At 42.1% G+C, this 15,925-nt stretch overlaps 1 protein-coding gene across 5 annotated transcripts in view; it reads right to left on the bottom strand.

Moving 5' to 3' along the window:
• The window catches only part of USP34 (ubiquitin specific peptidase 34), a 264,685-nt gene that overhangs the window by 208,646 nt on the left and 40,114 nt on the right, over positions 1-15,925 (bottom strand). For all 5 annotated transcript variants that reach the window (XM_054021746.1, XM_054021747.1, XM_054021750.1 and 2 more), the window contains exons 6-7: positions 12,554-12,621; positions 6,308-6,500 (exon numbers count right to left, since the gene is read on the bottom strand). In XM_054021746.1, the coding sequence (XP_053877721.1) occupies positions 6,308-6,500; positions 12,554-12,621 (261 nt within the window). The remainder of the gene's footprint in view (positions 1-6,307; positions 6,501-12,553; positions 12,622-15,925) is intronic.

Genomic DNA, 15,925 nt, shown 5'->3' with positions numbered 1-15,925 from the left:
CCTGAGTAGAGTGGGCAGTTAGGTGTGTAGTTGGTACACCAGCCAAGTCATAGCATGCATGGATGCATGATGTAATCCAAGACGAGATTCGCTGCGTGGAGACCAGGAGGCCCTTCATCCGGTCTGCCACTGCTACGAACAGCTGGGACGTCCTCCTAAAAGGATCTGTGCATTCAATGTAAAAGGCGAGAGCCCTACGAACATCTAGGGAATGCAGCTGTTGCTCTCGTCACAAAGCGTCTGGCTTCAGAAAGAAAACCCGGAAGGAAGATGTCTTAGTTGATATGGAAGGCAGACACCACCTTAGGGAGGAAGGTGGGGTGTGGTCGCAGCTGTACCTTGTCCTTATGAAACACCGTATACGGTGGGTCCGAAGTGAGAGCTCGAAGCTCCGACACACGTCTCGCCGAGGTGATAGCGACAAGGAAGGCTGTCTTCCAGGAAAAGTACAGAAGCGAGCAGGTGGCCATCGGCTCGAAGGGGGCACCCATGAGTCTAGATAGGACCAGATTGAGGTCCCACGTAGGAGCTGGATGTCAAATTTGTGGGTACAATGTTGCCTGGGCCCCCCCGGGGCAATGAAGAGTAAGCGGGCCTTGTCTCATCTTAATTTGAGAAGGACCTTGTGAACTAATGGGAACGGAGAAAAGGTGTAGAACAGATGGTCTTTCCACTGCATCAGGAAGGCGTCCGAAAAGGAGCCCAGGGAGCGTCCCTGGAGAGAACAGAACACCTGGCACTTCCGGTTCTCGTGAGAGGTGAAAAGATCTACATGGGGAAACCCCCACTTCCGGAAAACAGAACAGATAATGTCCAGACGAATCGACCACTCGTGAGCCAGGAAGGATCTGCTGAGGCGATCTGCCAAGGTGTTCTGGACTCCTGGGAGAAATGACGTCACCAGGTCGATCGAGTGGGCTATGCAGAATTCCCACAGGTGAATGGCTTCCTGACAGAGGGGGGATGACCGCGCTCCCCCTTGCTTGTTGATGTAAAACATGGCCGTTGTGTTGTCTGTGAAGATTGTGACACAATGGCCCTGAAGGTGTTCGCGGAATACCTGACACACCAGGCATACCGCTCTCAGTTCCCGTACATTGATGTGCAGGGTTCTCTCTCGTGCGGACCAAAGGCCCTGTGTTCGAAGGTCCGCAAGGTGAGCACCCCAGCCCAGTGATGATGCGTCCGTGGTCAGGACTAGAGAGGGCTGTGGGACATGGAATGGCATCCCCCCACACACACAAAGTTAGGGTTTAGCCACCAACCCAGAGAGAATAAGACCTCCGTCGGCACCGTGAGTACTGTGTCCAACTTGTCTTGGCCTAGACGGTACACTGACGAGAGCCAGGCCAGAAGCGGATGGAGGCATAGTCTGGTATGTCTGGTCATGAAAGTGCACGACGCCATGTGGCCCAGTAGACCGAGGCACATGCGTGCTGTCAAGGTCGGGAAGCTTTGGAGGCCGTGAATAATGATCGCCATGGACTGGAAGCGGGCCTGTGGTAGGCACGCCCTGGCGAGATTCGAGTCCAGGATCGCTCCAATGAAGTCTATTCTTTGGGTTGGCTGCAAAGTGGACTTTTTGGTGTTGAGCAGCAGGCCCAGCTGGCCAAACAAACTCATGACGAACCGAACATGAGACCGCACCTGGAGCTCGGAGCAATCCCAAATGAGCCAGTCGTCGAGGTACGGAAACACTTGGATCCGATGCCGGTGGAGCGAGGCCGCTATGGCGGCCATGCACTTTGTAAAGACCCTTGGCGCTGTGACAGGCCGAAGGGGAGGACGGTAAATTGGAAATGCTGTTGGTTGACCACAAAGCGGAGGAAGTGCCTGTGCGGTGGGTAAATCGCTATGTGGAAGTACGCGTCCTTCATGTCGAGGGTGGCGTACCAATCTCCAGGATCCAGGGAAGGGATAATAGTCCCCAGGGAAACCATGCAGAACTTCAACTTTACCATGAATTTGTTGAGTCCGTGCAGGTCCAGGATGGGTCGTAATCCCCCCTTTGCCTTGGGGATTAGGAAGTAACGGGAGTAAAATCCCCTGCCCCTCAAATCCCTTGGGACCTCTTCCACCACTCCAATAGATAGGAGCGCCTGTACCTCCTGTAAGAGGAGTTGCTCGTGAGAGGGGTCCCTGAACAGGGATGGGGAGGGACGGTGGGAAGTGGGGGGCAAAATAAACTGAAGATGGTATCCAGTTTCCACAGTGCGTAGGACCCAGCGGTCTCACGTTATGCAGGACCATGCAGGGAGGAAATAAGAGAGACTGTTAAAGAAAGGCGGGAAAGGATCCTGCAAGGAGACTGGTGCTCTGCCCTCGGGCGTATCTTCAAAAGTTTTGCTTGGGGCCCGCCGATGGTTTTGGGGGGCCCTGATTCTGGCCTGATTGAGGACCAGATTGTCTCCTCCTACCACCGCGGCCACGCCTCCTGGCAAAGTCCTGTCGCGGTCGAGGGTTAGGGTAGGTGCACTGTGGTTGGGCCCGGAAGGGCCTACGTTGCGTCACCAGGGTATGCATGCCCAATGAGCGCATGATGACCCGGATATCCTACAGACTCTGAAGTCTAGGGTCAGTTTTGTCCAAGAATAACCCCTGACCATCAAAAGGCAGGTATTGAATTGTCTGCTGCAGCTCCAGTGGAAGACCAGACACCGGCAGCCATGAGATGCGGCGCATAGCCACGCCCGAGGCTAGGGTCCTAGCCGCCGAGTCCGCCGCATCTATCGATGCCTGCTGGGATGTCCTTGCTATTGTCTTGCCCTCCTCTAGCAAGGCCCCACAGTATGCCAACATTTTTATAGCTGACTTAGAACAACACTTCCTCAGCTCTCATCCCCTAGCGCCCCTCCTCTACTTGCGTTACATTGATGACATCTTCATCATATGGACCCATGGGAACGAGGCCCTTGAAGAATTCCACCTGGATTTCAACAATTTCCACACCACCATCAATCTCAGCTTGGACCAATCCAAACAAGAGATCCACTTCCTGGACACTACAGTGCAAATAAGTGACGGTCACATAAACACCACCCTATACCCAAAACCTACTGACCGCTATACTTACCTACATACCTCCAGCTTCCATCCAGGACACATCACATGATCTATTGTCTACAGCCAAGCCCTAAGATACAACCAAATTTGCTTCAATCCGTCAGACAGAGACAAACACCTACAAGATCTTTATCAAGCATTCTTAAAACTACAATATCCACCTGGGGAAGTGAGGAAACAGATTGAGAGAGCGAGATGGGTACCCAGAAGTCACCTACTACAGGACAGGCCCAACGAAGAAAATAACAGAACACCACTGGCCATCACGTACAATCCCCAGCTAAAACCTCTCCCGCACATCATCAACGATCTACAACCTATCCTGGAAAACAATCCCTCACTCTCACAGACCTTGGGAGGCAGGCAAGTCCTCACTTACAGACAGCCCCCCAACCTGAAGCAAATACTCACCAGCAACTACACACCACACCACAGAAACACTAAGCCAGGAACCAATCCCTGTAACAAACCCAGTTGCCTACTCTATTCCCATATCTACTCTAGGGATACCATCACAGGACCCAACCACATCAGCCACACCATCAAGGGCTCATTCACCTGCACATCTACTAATGTGATATATGCCATCATGTGCCTACAATGCCCCTCTGTCATGTACATTGGCCAAACCGGACAGTCTCTACATAAAAGAATAAATGGACACAAATCGGACATCAGGAATGGTAACATACAAAAGCCAGTAGGAGAACACTTCAGTCTCCCTGGATATTCTATAACAGATTTAAAAGTAGCCATACTTTAACAAAAAAACTTCAAAAACAGACTTCAAAGAGAAATTACAGAGCTACAACTCATTTGCTAATTTAACACCATTAATTTGGGCTTGAATAGGGACTGGGAGTGGCTGGCTCACTACAAAAGCAATTTTCCCTCTCTTGGTATTGACCTCCTCATCAATTATTCGGAGTGGACCACATCCACCCTGTGTCAGTATATTTATGCCTGCATCTGTAATTTTCACTCCATGCATCTGAAGAAGTGGGTTTGTTACCCACAAAAGCTTATGCCCAAATAAATCTGTTAGTCTTTAAGGTGCCACCGGACTCCTCGATGTCTTGACCAGTACTCGAGGACTGTTTGTGATTGAACTACGATATTGTTCATGGTCTGGAACCTGTTCTTGGGCAGGTACACTCTTGCAGTGATAGAATTCAAGGTTCCCTCAATGAAATCCCGAGGACAGGTTTTTCAGCATTTACGCTGATTTCCAGTGAGGAGAGGAGGTGTAACATCATAGACACTTACATGTAGATTTCCTGGCAGGACCAGGTGACAAGAAACCAGAGGTCCAGGCAGGAGAAGACAATGAAACCACAACGTCTGATGTGAGCTGCTACTACAGAGAACTCTAGTACAGACTCTAGTGGCAATCACAATTTGGATATCACTATTGCTAAAACTAACTAGACCTAGCAGCACATGCGGATATCTTTGGAAATCAATTACTTTAATTAATTCTAGATTTAGAAACCAGTTTTGCTTATTGATTAATTTATTTCTGGGCATATTATCAAGTCTCTTGCCATTTAAGCTAGTTATAACTCATCTCCCTCAATAAGGCTTGGGAGGATTAGATTTTTATGAGTAAAATGTTGGTAAATGTCGATTTTACCATTCACCCAAACCAACAAAAACATTCTTCCATCGATGATAACCGAAATTTACAGATGGGCAAAGAAAGAAACTTTGAGAACTTATTTGAATTGAAAGGATATTTGCTTTCTATATTTTGATATGTGATGTTGAAAATTTGTGTTTTAACCATTATAAACAAAATCTCAACATCTACTGTAATGAAATAATTACTGTGTGATTCCCCCTCGTTGACTTCCATAATTTCCCAAAACTGTGAAAATTCAAATCGATAACAATTGAAAAAATGTTTAAAAATAAACATCATCTATTAAAGTGATAAAAAAATAAAAATGCAATTCTGCCCAGCCTACCCATAATATATATATTTTATACTACAAGGTCAGATGCATCTGTTGTCAGGGTACCTTTTCCCCCCTGCCCATTATTACTTTGTAATGGAATCTTTACGGCAGGAGGAATTACAAAATTATCAAAACTGAATAGAACATGGAAGACTGAACTGGTGAACAAAACTGATAAAAAATTAAGAGAACAGCATAACAACAAACTGAGTTCCAAAGACATGACAGCTAGGCTTAGTAATTATTTCTTGCCAGGAGTTTGATTTTTTCCTAGTAAAAAATATACTGCAAATAGGAGACACGTCAAAACCACCCAGAGCAAGACATAATTATTTTACAAAAAATGTACTGTACTCCAAATCAGTTTTTAAAAAGAGAGTGTTATTTTTACAACTGAAAATAAATATGGGTTATTGATATCACATGTTTTAAATGTTGTGATCATCGGTCTCAAAAGTTTCAAAGTAGTTTATCCAAACAGATTCTTTGCATGTTTGAGTCAATTTAGCAATTATGTACAAAGTTACCGCTTTCATATAAATGTATCTGAATTTGTAGAAAATATTAAAAATGCTTATTCAAAGAAAAACCATTAAAATGACAAGTTATTATTTTGTGTTTGTATTTTATTATTATTTTAGTTTCTAAGTTTCCAGAATTCAAAACTGCTTTCTTAACCTCTTCCTCTGTTGGTTTTTTAATGTTTTCTGTTGCTAATGTCAACTGTTTCAATCAAATTCTGAATGATGCTAATAATGCATGAATGCTCTCACCCTGAGGAAAAGGGATATAATGAACAATTGTCAATAGAAGATTGGACAGTATATAGAGGAATCCACTTATAAGGAATTCTGATATAAGAAAACTTAAATCTGTTGGTTGTTTTTTTTTTAAGTCCTATATTAAACTATAAATACAACCTAATATAAGGACCCAACTACATCATCGCTATCCCAAAATATGGTTAAAGCATAGTAACATTTTGTATAGTAAACAGCTCAGGGAAAAGGTTAAGGTCCAATATAGTGCAAAAAACTGAGTCACGCCTTAATCATCTCTCTGAACACAGTTTATTTTAGCACAGACAAAATCTGATGAGTATGACAAAGGACAAATTACAATCCCCACTTTAACAACTATCTGTTTATCATGCATTTTCTGTGACTGCTTATAAGATGGTTCTGCTGTGCTTTATTACTGTTTCAATAAAAAAATAATAATTTATAAACAGTGGGGGAAATAAAACATTTTTTCCTAAATATAATTTTAGATTAAAAAAATCTTACTGTTATTTGACTCAGTCCAGCCAACCTCATTGTTAAAGTTGGAGACATAAAGTACTTAAACGCAAGATCAAGACTTTCTTTATCAAAACACAAGGCTGTATCCAATGGTTCTTTAACTGTACTCCACATTAAATCTGCCATGTTCCGGGCTGCACTCTGTCGCAACTCTTGGTCTGACAGTTTACATAAATACCTAAAATAAATTATACAAAAAGAAGAAAGAAGAAATATGACATGATTCCAAATAAAACGTATATGAAATAACGGTCCAGCATGATTATTTCAAATATATATTTCTAACAGTCTTTATAACAGTATTAATCCTAAAAATACATTAATATTAATATAATATAGTTGCAATGGGCAATCTATAACTTAGTAAATCAAACAATAGATAAAAAGAAGAAAAAAGAAACAGAGTTTTATAGAATGATTTAGGTTCTATTAGTAAACATGATTCTGATCACACAACCCCCAAGACTTGAGAGACTGACCTGATGCCTGAGCAGCAACATTCACACTGCTACTTTTAGGGCACTAGCTCGAGCCCTGCCGATGTGAATCTATCTACCTGGATTGGGAGACTCGCTCCCAGTTGCAGTGTAGACACCACCCTATATCCTTGTCTGTGGCCCTACCTACAGGACGGATAGAACCATTGTTGTATAATCAGGACCTGACCTAGTTAGAGCAAACATGTCATATCCACAAAAACAACAAGGAGTCTGGTGGCACCTTAAAGACTAACAGATTTATTTGGGCATAAGCTTTCGTGAGTAAAAACCTCACTTCTTCGGATGCATAGAGTGAAAGTTACAGATGCAGGCATTATATACTGACACATGGAGAGCAGGGAGTTACTTCACAAGTGGAGAACCAGTGTTGACAGGGCCAATTCAATCAGGGTGGATGTAGTCCACTCCCAATAATAGATGAGGAGGTGTCAATTCCAGGAGAGGAAAAGCTGCTTCTGTAGTGAGCCAGCCTCTCCCAGTCCCTATTCAAGCCCAGATTAATGGTGTTGAATTTGCAAATGAATTTTAGTTCTGCTGTTTCTCTTTGAAGTCTGTTTCTGAAGTTTTTTTGTTCAATGATAGTGACTTTTAAATCTGTAATAGAATGACCAGGGAGATTGAAGTGTTCACAAATCGGACATCAGGAATGGTAACATACATAAGCCAGTAAGTGAACAAAATTTGCAAAATTCATTTGCAAATTCAACACCATTAATCTGGGCTTGAATAGGGACTGGGAGTGGCTGGGCTCACTACAGAAGCAGCTTTTCCTCTCCTGGAATTGACACCTCCTCATCTATTATTGGGAGTGGACTACATCCACCCTGATTGAATTGGCCCTGTCAACACTGGTTCTCCACTTGTGAAGTAACTCCCTGCTCTCCATGTGTCAGTATATAATGCCTGCATCTGTAACTTTCACTCTATGCATCCGAAGAAGTGAGGTTTTTACTCACGAAAGCTTATGCCCAAATAAATCTGTTAGTCTTTAAGGTGCCACCAGATTCCTTGTTGTTTTTGTAGATACAGACTAACACGGCTACCCCCTGATACATGTCATATCCAGAATTTCTCCCAGCACCTCCATATGTCAAGTATGTTTGCAAGACACCTTCCATGCTGCATAACCATTTTTCTATCAGTAAAGTCTAGGAATATGTTACTAGTGGGGGAATTCTGCACCACTGTGCAGGCGCAGAATTCATATCATCCGCAGATTTCTTTGCTCCCCCACAGAAAATGGGAAAACAAAGAAATCTGCAGGGGACACGCTCCCTTTCCCCTGTAGCCTGAGCACATCTCTTTCAGAGCCCAGAGCAACTGGCAGAGACATAAATCACTGCATGAAGGAGGGGTGGGCTGGGCGAGCATGCAAATGAGCAAGAGAGTCTGTCCCTCTTGCTCACTACTGTGAGACGACCAGCGTGAAGGGGTAGGGCTTCAGGTTGCTTGGAGGTAGGCGTGAGGCAAGCTCTGTCCTCTGAGGCAGGGCAGAAATATAGCAGGCTATTGGGGAGTTGTTAAAGTTCCTATTGTTAGTTAATTGTTCCCATTCTTAGTCAATTCCACCAGGAGTATAAAACACTTGTAAAAGTTTTAAGGCTCCTTTACATTGTTAAAGTGGTGAAAAGGAGCCTTGTTATAAATGACAGTAAGGGAATCCTCAGCCAGGAAGATCTATGTGCTTTCTCGCTTTTTTCCTGTGTCAGAGTAGCACAATGGGGTTAGATTACAGCTCTATTACAGGATCTATTTTACTTACCCATTTAAAAAAACATGAGGGCAAATAAAAAGTTTATCAAGCAGTCAATATAATGTCAGGAAAATCAGAACCAAGCATTTTCCAAAGTAGTCAGCCAGGATTATAACTGGAATACATGGTATTGATTACCAAGTGCTGTAACTTAACTTTCATGTGTTTAGGAAAAGCTGAACAGTTATTGTGACTTTTTTCTATAATTTAAATAAATTACCAGAATAATTTGAACTGGTGTGATTATACTGCATTATTCTGACAAATAAAATATGCAGAATTTTGCAGAATTTTTAATTTTTGGCACAGAATTTTTAGGCACAGAATTCCTCCAGGAGTAATATATATGGTCAGTCTTCTTCAGCAGCAGCAATCAGTGTATTTCAAGATGAATCACTACTGCTGCCAAAGATACTGGAATATTTTACACAGAAACCAGAAATGCTGAACAATTTAAACTAGTCCACAATTTCCTGATAACGTCGGAAGCAAAGCCCCAAGGGATAGCTGGTGTAGAAGTGAACATGCACACAGAATCACCTCTGCAGCTATGAATATCCTTGCCTTCAGAGTGACCGGGGAGGCAGGAGCAGCAACCAACCACACAGAAGGCGGCAGTGGTTACAGCAACACAGTTTGATGGTTCTGCCTACACAATAAACAACTGCTAGACCTGGTTACACCAAGACAATCATGCTATAACTTCTACCACTGGTAACGGTCAGACATGTTTAGGATAACTAATCGTGGTTAAGGCTACGATTTAGTCACGGGTATTTTTAGTAAAAGTCATGGACATGTCATGGCAATAAACAAAAATTCATGGCCCATGACTTGTACTATGTACCCCTGACTAAATATTAGCCAGGGGAGGGGCTGGAGCCACTGCTCTGGGAGGGTCCGTGGAGCCTTTTGCGGGGCAGCAGCACCAACTGCCGGGGGCCACTGAGCAGTGGCTGCTTGGGCTACCCCCAGGGCTGCCGACCCGCCATCCATGGCAATCCATGGGGCCAGCCACACAGGCCACTGCTTGGACGGTCCCTGGGGCCAGCTGCGTGGGACCACCCGCTCAGCAGCCGGTGCAGGTGCCCCAGGACCGCTCCAGCAGCACCAGTGTGGCTGGCTGTGGAGCTGCCCACCTGCCATTGTTCCCGCCGCTCCTGGGACTATTGCTCAGGCAGTCCCAGGCCCAGCTGCACTGGCCGCTGCTAGAGCAGTCCCCGGGGCCCGCTGCTTGGGTGGCCCTGAGATCAGCCACACTGGCCGCTGCAGAAGTCACGGAGGTCACAGAAAGTCACGGAATCCGTGACTTACGCAACCACCGTGACAGACATGGAGCCCTAACCTTATTGTATATGGACAAGAGCAACATTTGGAAGCAACCATCTCTCAACCTGGTTTCAAACACAGTTAAATAATTGTAAAGTAGATACTAACTACAATACTGACAAAAAACAATTTAACTACTGTCCTTCAGTATGGTTTAAATTTGACCATAGCTGAACTAAATTCTAACCAGTTTGGTCAGCACCACTGAAAGTATTAAAAGTTCATACATTTGCCAACATTCTAAATTTGGGTCTATGCATGCAGACTGGACAAGCCTGTGCTAAAAGCTTTTATGGCCACAGGTAAGGTTAAAGTGGTTTAACCACATTTATATTCCATTTTTTTTGCCTTGTATCATGGGTCTAAACATTAACCAGTCAGAGAAGAAATGTAAAGTTATTGGGCCTGATTCTCATTTATGCTAATGCCCTTTTAAACTACTCTTGTAATGCAGAGGCCTTAAAGTCAACATATTTTAAGGCTCCTCAACATTGCCAAACTAGCATAAAGACACATTTGTGTGAATAATAATCAGGACCATAGTGTTCTTTGCTTGCTAATAGATAAGCCAGGGAAGAGCACGAGAAGAGCCATGTATGGAATTCTCTCAATCTTAAACAACTGGGGACAGACCTCCACATATAGAACTCTGGAAATCAGACAAGGAGTGGGAAACTAAAGTTCACCCACTACCGTGCCCAGACAATTAAAAAAAGCGATATTTGCCTATTTTCAGAATCAGTCCAGTAGCAAACAAGCCAGAGACCACATCAGCTCCCTCACCAATATGCATGTAGGAAGTGTTACTGCATTCTATAGCTGAAGTAACTCATATTTGTGTACACTTCAAAAATTAACTTTGGGAACAAAATTCTCAGTAATAGTGTTAGCTGAACACAGTTTGTCCTTGATTATACTTACAATTAACCGGTGTTCAGCTCCGCCTCAGCTAATAATATTGTTAACATCCATGTTCACAATCAAATTTCATACTACAGATCATGTTTCATGGCTTTTAGTGTTCAAAACATCTTAGGGATATTGAGTTAAGATTATTTGCATTATGTCTACATCACCTAGGTGGTAGAGCAACTTGTGACTATGTGTATGCACGCATGCACATGCATGGAATAGAAAAAAAAATTCTTTTTAAAATATAAAAATTTACCACTGAGCAATACACATTTTCTGTACCAATTTAACTCTTTTGGTTAGGGGTGTGATTTTAAAGCAATATACTTCAAGTGGTACAATCCCTAGTGTGGCCCAGTTACTCTGGTATAAAGATGCTTATACCCAGGAAATAAGCTGTACTGGTATAAGCACCTTTATCTCAGGGTACATCTACACTACAGGGGGGAGTCGATTTAAGATACGCAAATTCAGCTACGTGAATAGCGTAGCTGAATTCGACGTATTGCAGCCGACTTACCCCGTTGTGAGGACGGCGGCAAAATCGACTTCTGCGGCTTTCTGTCGGCGGCGCTTACTACCACCTCCGCTGGTGGAGTAAGAGCCCGAGAGGTCGATTTCTACCCGCCGATTCAGGCGGGTAGTATAGACCTAGCCTCAGTATAACTAGAGGATTGTGTCACTTTCATTCTAACTGTTTCTAAACAGATATAGTTACAGCAGTACAATAACTGTGTATAGACAATCCCTTAGATTCTTGGAAAACTAATATAACTAATGCACCCATAACAATAAAATATCCTGACAAATAATTTAATTGTAGAGTTTTTCATTGTAGACAGCCTGATATCCAAAATTATCAGGACTAGACATAATCAGCGATACAAAAGAATGAGTACAGTCTTAATGATATTTGACTTCTTGCCAGCAGGAAATGTGGAAAGTGAGACATGATTAAAAACTTCAGAGACATGCTTCAGCAGTTCTAGATTAAGATTTTGAGATTATTGTGCATTTATACTTCTGCCTTGAGAATTTCTAAAAATCAATATAGGAAATCATGATAAATAAGATCATTTCAAACTCTATGTAGTATCACTAAAAATCTTTTGTAATCTTTCTATGAATGATGCTGCATACAGTGCAAATGTATTACAATTGATCCTGCAATGAAACTTTAGAATAGGAGTGACTCCAATATTTAAAATAGTCTTATTGGGACTATTAAAGCCATTACTAAAGTTACTGACACATGGATTTGCCCCGAACTAAATGATACTTTGATTCTGACTGCTGAAATGTTAAAGACTCATAGACTTTAAGGTCAGAAGGGACCATCATGATCATCTAGTCTAATCTCCTGCACATTGCAGGCCACAGAACCTCACCCACCCACTCCTGTAATAGACCCCTAATCTCTGGCTGAGTTACTAAAGTTTTCAAAAAATGATTTAAAGACTTCAAGTTAAGAGAGAATCCACCATTTACACTAGTTTAAACTTGCAAGTGACCCGTGCCCCATGCTGCAGAAGGTGGCGAAAACCCCCACGGTCTCCTCTAATCTGACCCGGGGGAAATTCCGCCCCAACGCCAAATATGGCTATCAGTTAAATCCTGAGCATGTGGACTAAACAAAGAAACGGCTTGAACTTTGAGAAACTTTGAGTTCTAGTACAATCTGAAGTTCTAAATGTGTTTTGTCAAACAATGAAACTTTTTGTTATATTTAAAGCTTACCTGATAACATAGGTCCTAAATGGTATAATGTGCTGCATGACAGCAGGGATGTGTAGCCATATCCTGATCTATAAAGCAAATAAAAAAATAGATAAACTGTAATTATATAAATTTATGCAGAACAAATAAAATGCAAAGGCCAGTAATAAGGTTTAAAAATGCAAAACTCTCTCTAAAGAAATAAGGCTTTCGGGTTGTTGGCTTTTTGTGAACTTGTGTAACTTCTAATCAGATTTTTCCAATTTTCAAAAGTATAGTCTGGAGCAACTTTCTACAGCTAATAAATTAACCCAGATCCAGAGTCACATTTTTTTCTGCTTAATCAACGGGAAAAATAAGATAAAAATTAGTGTAAACCAACAACGTACACTGCTCTCCCTTAATGTCTTTCATTTCTGAACTTTGTATTCCCTCCTGTTTCTTCAACCTAATGCATTCTACAGCTCCTATTCTGCCCTCCATTCGTAATTGATTTTTTGTCTTCTAAGGGGTCTACAAGAAGATTACATCCTTTTTGGCCATGTTGATCATACCCATTTATTTGAGTTTTGTGGAATATTTGATACTTTGGGCTCATCCACATTACAACTACATTTGTGATTTTGTTGCCAGTTAGAGGCATGACCATCTTACCCAGTTAAATGTAACATGGCTCAGAGCAGCTTTTCTGCCATCATGTTTGCACATCCATATTTAGCAGGCTGCTAACCTTATTTGTATCAATGCATTCTGGGAAAAACCAAAGCAACTATCTCATACTCCCTCTGCCAAGGACTGGGATGCCCAAAAGACAGATATACAGAATTTGTGAGAAGCAATACACTCTGGGATGCCCCACTGCAAACGAGTTCAATTCACACTACCCTTCACTATCCACCTATCCCCAAATTCATTAGTCTACCCTTTGAGAGGCAACCCACTGTTGTGGAGTTAGTGCGAGAGGCTGGCCCTACTCACGATCCTCACTCTACCCTTAACTCCTCCTCCCCCCAGCATCCCAGCCACATCCATGAATATGTACATGTCTGTATCGGAAGGGGTAGGCAAAGCCACATCATTTCTGATATTGGCACACCTTCAGGGAAAGAGCTGATCTACACGTCTGTGCTCTCTTCCTCACAATATCAATTCCTGGAAACCCCCTGCAATCCCCAGTGCACTTTTCAGTAAGAGAAAAAAATGTGTATCCTGCAATGAGGCAAACAGGAGCTCTAACCTTACAGCACTTCACTCTGAGGTACTGCACAACAGTAATATCAGATGTATTTCAACTCACTGGCCTCTTTCTCTTCCACCATGCCGGACCACATCACTTGGATCTGGCAGTAGCTCCCTACTGTAGCCATTGCTGACTCACTCGTGAAGCACTGTGTGCAGCCCCACAAAGTGCAGTAGTGTAGATGAAAAGATTAAAGAGGACTTCTAAATCAAATGTCCTACTCGGGACATCTTTGCACAGGATGAACCAGCTCTGAAAACATCGCTCAGTGTGCAGTAGCAGTCAAAAAAGCTAACAGAATGTTAGGAACCATTAAGAAAGGAATAGATAATAAAACAGAAAATATCATAACACCATTATATAAATCCATGGTATGCCGACACCTTAAATACCATGTGCAGTTCTGGTCGCCCCCATCTCAAAAAAGGCGTATTAGAATTAAAAATGATGCAGAGAAGGCCAAAGAAAATAATTAGGGGTATGGAACAGATTCCATATGAGGAGAGATCAAAAAGACTGGAACTGTGTTCAGCTTAGAAAAGAGACAACTAAGGGGGGATGAGACAGATGTCTTTAAAATCAAGAATGGTGTGGAGAAAGTGAATAGGGAAGTGTTATTTACTTCTTCACATAATACAAGAACTAGGGGTCACCCAATGAAATTAATAGGCAGCAGCTTTAAAACAAACAAAAGGAAGTACTTCTTCACACAAGACACAGACAACCTGTGGAACTTGTTGCCATGGGATGTTGTGAAGGCTCAAAAAATAATTACATAAGTTCATGGCAGGTAAGTCCATCAATGGCTATTAACCAAGATGATCTGGGATGCCACTCCATACTTTAGGTGTCCCTAAACATCCAACTGCCAGAAGCTGGGACTGAGTGACAGAGAAAGGATCACTCTAAGTTGCCCTGTTCTGTTTATTCCCTCTAAAACATCTGGTACTGGTCATTGTCAGAAGACAGGATACTAGGCTAGATGGATCACTGGTCTGACCCAGTATGGTTGTTTTTATATCATTAATTTTTAACTAATGCCCTTAAGAATAGATTGGATTTTATTGCCTTGAAAACTAAAATGTTCACAAGTTAATGATGGATATATCCTTTGTGAATCCTTAGTTATATTTGATCTGTTTTCCATACAGAGGAACATGAACCAGACAATTTTCAAAAATTTCCAAAGGGAGACATTTTTTATTGAAAATACTGAAAAAAAACTACTTGCTGGATTTCCTTGAAATGTTCAGAAAAAAAATGAAACTGCCATTGTGAATTAACTGTAAAATTTGGAAGCAGAATCTTTATTTTAAATATACAAGGATGGTGGTGACCAAAATGTTTATTATGAGACTCTTATTGCTAACCTGACTATGGAAGGACTACAGTCTCTCCATAGTCTAATCATTTTCAGAAAAACAATTTTTTAATCGCTTATATAGTGGCTAGACAGGTTATGGAGACAAAACAATATATCCTTCCCCAGGCCTCCAAATTAAAATCAAGACTCAGTGTGCCTAAGAAACTTTACAATCAGAGCTGGTTAACTGCCATTCTCAAGAGCTGCTACTACTGTGAAAATGCATTTAACTAACATTACCCTACAGTTCTGAGTTTACACACCAATTACTATGTAACAGCTGAGACTGCAGAGCTACCCTGCAAATTAGCTTACTGGGCTATCATTCACAGGGCCATTCATAAATCTTGCATTAATTTATCTGTGAAGCCCATAAACTGAAGTGGATGAGACAAAAAGTCACATAGTAATTGGGTTTGTACTAGAAAGGTGTGTGATTTTCTCCACAAAAATGATGGCAAAACTTCTATGGTAAATGTGCACTTCTGTTTTAAGGCAGTTCAGTATTTCATTTCATGAGCAATCAAGCATATGTGCACCATCCTGAAAGGCGAGGGGAAAGGATTTAAGTAAACATTTAAACTTATGTACCATTGTTAAGTGAAAGAAAATTCATTTAGCAAATTTATCTTGCCAAGACCATTATTTGTCACATTTATAATTAATCAAACGTCTTATATTTTAAAGGGAACAGCATTACTGTCCATAGTAATTATAAATAGAGACATCAGTAAGGCTCTACTTGAATTGTGGGATGACTGTCAAATAATTGCAGCTGAGTTGTGGACAA

This window comes from Malaclemys terrapin, chromosome 3 (genome assembly GCF_027887155.1).
Source record: "Malaclemys terrapin pileata isolate rMalTer1 chromosome 3, rMalTer1.hap1, whole genome shotgun sequence".
In the NCBI taxonomy this organism is placed as follows: Eukaryota; Metazoa; Chordata; order Testudines; family Emydidae; genus Malaclemys; species Malaclemys terrapin.
This window is presented reverse-complemented; position numbering and strand designations above follow the sequence as displayed.